The sequence below is a fragment of the Salmo trutta genome, chromosome 38, assembly GCF_901001165.1.
Source record: "Salmo trutta chromosome 38, fSalTru1.1, whole genome shotgun sequence".
In the NCBI taxonomy this organism is placed as follows: domain Eukaryota; kingdom Metazoa; phylum Chordata; class Actinopteri; order Salmoniformes; family Salmonidae; genus Salmo; species Salmo trutta.
The window spans coordinates 13,525,311-13,534,714 of NC_042994.1; the positions used below are offsets into that span (position 1 = coordinate 13,525,311).

The following is a 9,404-nucleotide window of genomic DNA, read 5'->3' on the forward strand; positions in this document are numbered from 1 at the left end:
GCATAGACGGTGATAACGAGGGGTGTCGAGAGGTGCAAAAACAAAGAAACGCCAAAATGCCACAACCAAAAATAATAGTGTGTCTACGTGGAGAGAGTTTCCTCAATGAATGGGGAAAAGGTGTATATATCTACGGGACACACCCGATCCCAGGTGCATCCCACATCGCTGACAACCCTCCCGGCTCCGCCCCCCGACATCCCACCAAGGAAAACAAGAGCATAGAGAAAGAGTTTGGCAGACAGAGTGGGAGGGTCGTCACACTAATTGTCAGCAGAATTACATAATTATAACTCTATTAATCAAACTCTCAGTTTTTCAAGCATTAGATTCGGAGTTATACACTGTATGGAGACTGTTTCTGAGGTCAACTGTAGAGCTGTACACCGTGTTTTGGTTGAAAGGTGTAAAATTGAAAACAATTCATTTGAAATGAGAACACAAAATGTATCTGCTATGACATCCATACTCACAGATTCCTATAGTCACTCTATGATAAAGCATGAATATCTCTAAAACAAGTGAAACCACACAGTCTATTCTCATTCAACCACATAATCTTTATTGATGGTTCTGTTAATAACTTATTTAATAAAAGACTCAGTGGTTTCCATCACCTTTCCATCCACAATGGTCTGGGTCACGGTGATCGTCTTAGTAACCACTGGGGAGTCAAAAACAGACAAGGAGTAAATCTCTTTGCAGTACTCATACTGAGCACTTTAAAGCATCATTTTAGAATAATTTTTGTTTCTTAATATCTTCTTCATTAGTACACTTTTGATACAGTTCAAAATAATTGTCAACTTTCAACTGTTGAAGATACAGTATATTGCTTTCAGCTTAAAATCAAGCAAGAACAAGTATCATCAGTCTCATGATGATGCGTTTGGCAAGAAGTCTACAAAGGCCTATTGCCAGCTGTAAACAATGGCTCACCTTGGGTGGAGCTGTCATCCTCTCCGTCCAGCAGCCTCCTGTACTCTGCGATCTCCAGCTCCAGCCGGGTCTTGAGGTCCAGCAACATGTCGTACTCCTGCTTGTTGTGGGCGATGTTGGCGTGGAGCTGGGAGAGCTGGAGCTCCAGGCTAGTCACCACGCTCTGGAGCCCTGCCAGCTGAGCAGAGTAGCGCTTCTGGGTGTCTGCCAGGGTGCCCTCCAGGGAGGATTTCTATCAGGGGAGGAGGGAGTGGGTGAAGGGTGAAGAAGCACCTAGACCCTGATCTTGGGTCAGTTTTGCATTTCTCCCCACTAATGGTTATGTTTAGGATTTGGGGAGGGGAAGCTGATCCTAGATCTTTACTTAGGGACAACTTCCCCCTGGAGCGAACTAGTGGGTATACTGGTGCCTTGTCCAATGATATACCTCCACAGTATGTGACACTGTTGCACAAGTTTTTCTTCTGTTCAAGGGGGATAGAGTGGGTGCCCTCTCTATTCCACTACACATATGGATAATATTCTATTATTGTATAACTCTGTTGCACAAAAGTGTGTGAGAGGTTGTGAATCTGGTGCTCCAATAGACTACACACCCAGAAAAATGTTTGGTCAAGTCCAGAGATGAGATGGGCATGTTGCAAGTTCAAAATGTCAGTAAGGTATTTATGGGTGTCAGAATAACGACATGAAGAGACCTGGCTATAATCCATGCCTGGGTTTTCACTTCCAATTCCAATATTGTGTGTGTGTGTGTGTGTGTGTGTGTGTGTGTGTGTGTGTGTGTGTGTGTGTGTGTGTGTGTGTGTGTGTGTGTGTGTGTGTGTGTGTGTGTGTGTGTGTGGTCTTGTACCATGCTCAGATGGGACTGCAGTTCAATCTGAAGCCTCTGGAGGGTGTTCTTGGACTCCTTGGACTCTGTGAGGCAGCTCACTAGCTGCTCATTGTTTGTCACGACTTCAATCTCCACTGTGGCCAGCTATACAGGTTAAAAAAACATTAGCCAACATAAAGCCTCAGAGCCTACTCATTCAGTCTCTAAATTGATTTCCATGCTTAAATAGATCATTGACTTCATCCTATACAGATAAAATACTTTCTTCATGCTTTAAACATGTTTTTTAACACTTCAAATGTAACACTTTTAATTTTAATGCAAGTTTTTTTTAGGGCAGCTGACATTGTCTTAAGCTGAATTGCATTATTCTTATGAGGAAAAAAACACTTTTGAGAATAAATGACTACATATAGTAAGTATCTTGGTCATGCAGCTCACCTTGCCCTGGAACCAGGCTTCCAGCTCTTTGCGGTTCTTGATGGCCACAGACTCGTAGTGCTTCCTAATCTCGGTCATCGCTGCGTTCAGGTCCTGGGATGGGGCAGCATCCACCGATACATTCACCTGGCTGCCCACGTGGGACTTTACCATGGCAATCTCCTATAGGTCAAAGGTCAGAGGGCGTAACCTCAGTTAGTAACCATAACAACCAACAGTAGCTTGACTGCGATTAAACAGGTCTCAATGCTTTAGATAAATCTGAGTATTTGATATTACAGTGCAGCACCACACATGTGATTACATGTTTTTAACCAGAGGATTTTAAACCTGAGGGACTAAGTTATTGTCAACTAATCTAATGTCTCCTACTGGTCAATATATTACCCATTATACACCATACATGAACTGTAATGTGTGTGTTTGTGGATGTAAGAGTCCCACAAAGGGTAATAGTCAGTTAATGGAAAACATAAAGAATACTAGGAAGTGTGAGGATGGGGAGAGGAACTGTGTTGTAAAAACAACACCCATCCATCTGTGTAAGGGAAATCCTGGTGTGATATCAGCAGAGGTTAGGTAGATGTCATATTTGTGTACTAAACATTAACTTCTCCAATAACACCCCATACAAAACAGGGCTAAGTACTCCTTAGTGGCCAATGATATCCTTCCGCCTAGCAACTGTCGTGGATGCCTACTGAAGTGAGTTTTTTGCTGCTGTAGGTGGAATGAAATACATGTAGGGTCCAAGGTATATCATCACTGAACACTAAGCAAATAATCAATATTTTTTTCTAGTACTGTTTTCACTATTAGGTCAGTACTAACAAGTAAACATACAGTGAGGGAAAAAATATTATTTGATCCCCTGCTGATTTTGTACGTTTGCACTGACAAAGAAATGATCAGTCTATAATTTTAATGGTAGGTTTATTTGAACAGTGAGAGACAGAATAACAACAAAAAAATCCAGAAAAACACGTCAAAAATGTTATAAATTGATTTGCATTTTAATGAGGGAAATAAGTATTTGACCCCCTCTCAATCAGAAAGATTTCTGGCTCCCAGGTGTCTTCTATACAGGTAACGAGCTGAGATTAGGAGCACACTCTTAAAGGGAGTGCTCCTAATCTCAGCTTGTTACCTGTATAAAAGACACCTGTCCACAAAAGCAATCAATCAATCAGATTCCAAACTCTCCACCATGGCCAAGACCAAAGAGCTCTCCAAGGATGTCAGGGACAAGATTGTAGACCTACACAAGGCTGGAATGGGCTACAAGACCATCGCCAAGCAGCTTGGTGAGAAGGTGACAACAGTTGGTGCGATTATTCGCAAATGGAAGAAACACAAAAGAACTGTCATTCTCCCTCGGCCTGGGGCTCCATGCAAGATCTCACCTCGTGGAGTTGCAATGATCATGAGAATGGTGAGGAATCAGCCCAGAACTACACGGGAGGATCTTGTCAATGATCTCAAGGCAGCTGGGACCATAGTCACCAAGAAAACAATTGGTAACACACTACGCCGTGAAGGACTGACATCCTGCAGCGCCCGCAAGGTCCCCCTGCTCAAGAAAGCACATATACATGCCCGTCTGAAGTTTGCCAATGAACATCTGAATGATTCAGAGGACAACTGGGTGAAAGTGTTGTGGTCAGATGAGACCAAAATGGAGCTCTTTGGCATCAACTCAACTCGCCGTGTTTGGAGGAGGAATGCTGCCTATGACCCCAAGAACACCATTCCCACCGTCAAACATGGAGGTGGAAACATTATGCTTTGGGGGTGTTTTTCTGCTAACGGGACAGGACAACTTCACCACATCAAAGGGACGATGGACGGGGCCATGTACCGTCAAATCTTGGGTGAGAACATCCTTCCCTCAGCCAGGGCATTGAAAATGGGTCGTGGATGGGTATTCCAGCATGACAATGACCCAAAACACACGGCCAAGGCAACAAAGGAGTGGCTCAAGAAGAAGCACATTAAGGTCCTGGAGTGGCCTAGCCAGTCTCCAGACCTTAATCCCATAGAAAATCTGTGGAGGGAGCTGAAGGTTCGAGTTGCCAAACGTCAGCCTCGAAACCTTAATGACTTGGAGAAGATCTGCAAAGAGGAGTGGGACAAAATCCCTCCTGAGATGTGTACAAACCTGGTGGCCAACTACAAGAAAAAGGTTTTGCCACCAAGTACTAAGTCATGTTTTGCAGAGGGGTCAAATACTTATTTCCCTCATTAAAATGCAAATCATTTTATAACATTTTTGACATGCGTTTTTCAGGATTTTTTTGTTGTTATTCTGTCTCTCACTGTTCAAATAAACCGACCATTAAAATTATAGACTGATAATTTCTTTGTCAGTGGGCAAACATACAAAATCAGCAGGGGATCAAATACTTTTTTCCCCTCACTGTATGCATGTCATTCCTAATCAGATTGACTAGCACAACCATATATGTTATACTGCAGGTGTGGCTGTGAGGAGGGAGGTGAAAACGTGTAGGCGTTGGTGGACATCAAAGATATGAAGGTATGGCATTTTGTTAGATTTGTGTTGCTAATGTTTTGTGGTTTTGAATGGGTGTAGAGTGAAAAACAGCTCCCCTGTGCTATACAGTGTGGTTGTACTGTGAATAACTGTTGCCCGGAACAATCTGTTACCTCCTGGTGGTTACTCTTGAGCATGATGAGCTCGTCCATCAGACCCTCGTAATGCATCTCCAGGTCAGAGCGGCCCAGGTTCAGGTCATCCAGGACCCTTTTCAGACCACTGATGTCTGCCCCCACTGCCATCCTCATGGCCTGCTCTTTCTCATACCTGAGCAGGGCAAAGGTCAAAGGTCATGCTAAGGTCACACAGGCTACCAATATGTTTTCAGATTGTAGTCTTTTGCTTTGTCTATGGAGTAGGGATGGCTAGACACTGGCCGTGTCTGAATACCCATACTATCGTACTAAATAGTGTGCGAAAAAGAAAGTTTTACAGTGTGTGAAATTTGAAAATAGTAATCGAAAGCATCATCTAATGCGAGAATGCATTCGTTAATTTTTGTACAGCGTATCAATTAATCTGTTGTCAAACACGTGAGTCGGAAAAGACACGTTAATTCTACTAGACCGAACGCCAAAATGAGTAAGCAGTTTAAGTAGGCAATACGCTAGTATGGGTATTCGGACACGGCCATTGATCAGTTTTTCCTTTTCCTCACTAATAGTTATGGATAGGATTTAGCTTGGGTAGGCTGATTCTGGTTCTGTTTCTAAAAGGGTAACTTCTACTCAGAGTGTGTTGTATATGTAGTAGAGTGATGTTGTTCCCCTAGATTATGCACCAAGTTGCATGCAAGGACAGTTCAAGTAGGCCAGGGCAAGAGGGGATGTTAGTAAGTTAATAACAATAATAATAATTCAATGTGTTTTCTTTATTTAATTACAGCAGCATAGTTAATGTTATTTTTCGGTGTACAAACATTTTTTGATATCTATATTGTAAATACACCTAATTGTAAAAGTGTGTATATTTTGGTTCGGTCCATCGCGGGTTAGCCGTACTTACGGACCCTTTTATCGTTCTCTTTTGCCGGACCTTCAGCTAGCAAGGTATGTTGTCCTTGGCGCCGTAATTTGGCAATATAAAACTGTGGTAAAGTTACATAAAGTGCTGTTACGCAATTATATTGTTTGTTACATTGTGAACAATTATAAAGATTTATGTTAACTTTCACCAAGCTCGCTAATTAGGGTACCTATTGTAACTCGGGAGTATTTGGGACCGTGTTTGAGTGAGTTGCTATGTGGTCACGCAGGTGCCCGAGAGCTGTGACTGCACCGAGGGCTAACCTATTGTGTGTTGTCTCTTCGTGTGCAGGACCAATAAACATGATTCAACCATCATAATTCCAGTTGTGGCAGTGTCCTGATTAAAAGTACACAACGCAGAACGAACCACGCTACATATAGAGCCTTGAGTGACAGACAAATGTTTTATATGAATAGTGTGTCATGATTCATAGTAGTTAGTAGCCCCTTACTTCATCTGGAAGTCCTCAGCAGCAAGCCTGGCATTGTCGATGTCTAGCAATGTCTTGGCATTGGACCTGGATACCAAATGGATCTGTGTAACAGAAATCACAATGGCACTGTGTTCATTTTCACTCACATCATTATACACACATTCTCAAGTGACTGTGACCTGCAGCAGGAATGCCAGAAATGAGACCTGGGCTCTATCCCAATTGGCACCCTATTCCCTATATAGTGCACTACTTTTGACCAGGACCCATAGGGCTCTGGTCAAACGTAGTGCACATATTAGGTAATAGCATGCCATTTGGGACTCAGATTTGGTTGCAAATCTGGTATGTAGCTATAGAAAGATAAGATGAAATATGAATATGGACGCGTAAAGTTGTAGTTAATTACATTATTTTAGTACGTAACCTGCATTGGCCTTCAAGGAACAGAACAAAAATGTTCTCTGCCAGAATTCCTTATGGCTAAAACACCCCCATCCCATCTCATACACATTTCCCTCCTCACCCCCATAGATAGAACAGATGCAACAACTAACTGCCTGTACACAGAGGAGCCAGGAAATAAATCAACAGTGAAGATGGAGTTAGTGCTTTTGGGAATAAGTTAACATTGTCAGGTGTCAAACACCCCTAATTCTAACACACACACACCCTTCCCCCTATCCCTCTCACCTTGTCCTTCAGGCCAGCGATGGTGGCAAAGTAGGCGCTGTGGTCGTGGCAGATAACCGTGCGTGACGCATACCAATCCTTGATTTTCTTCTCCAGCTCGGCGTTCTCCTTCTCCAGACATCTCACCTTCTCCAGGTAGGAGGCCAGGCGGTTGTTCAGGTTCTGCATGGTGGACTTCTCGTTGGCTGACACGTGGAAGTCCAGCCCGTCAGCCAGGTCTAAGCCACCCCTGGAGGAAGATGTGCCGCAGAATCCCCCAGCGTGGGAGGTGGAGATGCGGGAACCATGGCCACTGGCACCCCCATACACGCTGAGGGCCCTGGAAGAGGTGTACGATCTGGAGGTGAACGACATAGTGGTGGATGGTGGATGGAGGATGGAGGATTCTGGCTGGCAAAGGTACATTAGCAGATGCTGGCTGGATCAGACTTGGACAAAGGATCTGCAGTGACAAGCATCACTCTGGTGGCATGGTTATATACCTGAGGAAAAGGGGCTTGGCCAGGAGTTTGTTGATGACAGTGGACATCCCAAGAATGTGAACAACCTGCTCACTCTCTCCCACCTCCTTCCATTCCCCTTTCTTCAGGGTGGTGTGGGTCAGCCCCATTTGCTGGTGGAACTCGCACTTCAACTTTTTCTTGTTCCTTAACGAGCATTCCTGGAAAAGCTCTTGTTATGCACATTTACCTGGAGTCCCTCTGCGTTTCACAATGGAGTTAAGGGAGGGGTTGGGGGGTAAGTACTGAGTACAGTCTAACAGGTGACACTTTTACTCATGCCCACTAACCCACTTATCAATAAGTAAAGTTGGCCAGTAAAATGACTTAGGCTAATGGTAAAAGCTAAAGCTTGAGATTGTGGGTGGTGTTGTTTGACATTCTTACCAGAAAATCTAAAGTAGTGAGAAAAGGTCATGCTGTGGTATTAACCTCCATGTGTAGCAGGAGAAACAGAGGTGTTTCAAAGTATATTGTCATCAATTATTTCATAGAAAAAAATACACTTTTGTACTGACAACATATTGCGTGTGTGCATTGCAATGGTCAAGGGGACGTATTGAAGTCAGTGGAGGTTGATGAGGGGAGGACGGCTCATAATAAGGAATGGAGTGAATGGAATGGTATCAAACACATGGAAACCATGTGTTTGATGTATTTGATACCATTTCACTGATTCTACTCCAGCCAATACCACGAGTCTGTCCTCCCCAATTAACCTGTTGACACCAGCCTCCTGTGACTGAAGTTGCAATCACAGATTTACAATTCCAAAATAATTTTAGTAGGTGAAAAAAATGCAATTGGATGTATAGTATAATAACAATTGGATATGTCCTCTGTTCATGGTAACAAAGGATGTCTGTGTGAAATGATGTAAATGTAGGGAACACTCAAGTTGTACACTAGATTTATTTTCATCTTTAAGTCTACTGTAAATTATACACATTGAAATAAGACACAAGACACGTTAATGTTTTTTTTTGCATTGACAATGAATTCAAATGTTGACATTTTGGTGCACATTTGTCTGTCCAACTAACCTGATACTCAGTCAAACAACCACTTCACAGGTCCCTATTTTGCATCTATTTCATGTTCCTTTTTAAAAATGTATATTTTAAACAAAGCATATCATTATTTGTATGACTGTCTGGAGGATTACGTTTCAGTAGACAGTGTGGGTGGAGGGTGTTCACCAGCATTGCTGCCAACCTCCCAGAAGATAAGATTTAAAAGGGATGTTTATACATCCAGTTGGATGGGTTTATCCAGTTTCTGACACAGGGTTTGCTATTGTTTTACTCTGTTGATATTGAAACTGTCACTAGACTTAGCCTGCAATAGGTTACTTACTGCCTTAGTATTCACACCCCTTGACTTTTTCCACATTTTATTGTGTTGCAAAGTTGTTTTACAATGGATTGAATTGTAATTTCTTATGTCAACGATCTACACAAAATACTATGTAAAGACAAGTGGAAAATTTTATAAAATAACCTCCTGAGTAAATACATGTTAGAATCACATTTTGCAGCGATTACAGCTGCGAGTCTTTCTGGGTAAGTCTCTAAGAGCTTTCCACACCTGGATTGTCACGTCGCTCGTAAAGATGGGACCAAGGCGCAGCGGGATGTGTATGCTCATCTTCTTGTTTATTGAAGAAAAAAACGTGAACACAAAACAACGACGACGACGACGACGACGACGACGACGACGACGACGACGACGACGACGACGACGACGACGAACAGTCCTGTAAGGTACAATGACTACACGGAGAAACAACTACCCACAAATCCCAAAGACAAAACGCCCCTATTATTTAGGACCTTCAATTAGAGGCAACGAGAAACAGCTGCCTCCAATTGAAGGTCAAACCAATAAACTAAGCATAGAAATAGACTAACTAGAACGAACATAGAAATACACTAACATAGAACATGAACCAACAAACCCCGAAAACCACTAAACAAA

At 42.8% G+C, this 9,404-nt stretch overlaps 1 protein-coding gene across 1 annotated transcript; it reads right to left on the bottom strand.

Annotated features, from left to right (window-relative positions):
* Window positions 1-539: 539 nt before the first annotated feature.
* krt98 (keratin 98) lies at window positions 540-7,384 on the bottom strand. The gene is made up of 7 exons (XM_029739973.1): window positions 6,928-7,384; window positions 6,253-6,335; window positions 4,883-5,039; window positions 2,216-2,377; window positions 1,793-1,918; window positions 940-1,171; window positions 540-664 (listed from the first exon to the last, which is right to left on the bottom strand). The coding sequence occupies exons 1-7, from the start codon at window positions 7,330-7,332 to the stop codon at window positions 585-587; spliced, it is 1,245 nt and encodes a 414-aa protein (XP_029595833.1). The 5' UTR covers window positions 7,333-7,384; the 3' UTR covers window positions 540-584.
* Between the last annotated feature and the right edge of the window lie 2,020 nt (window positions 7,385-9,404).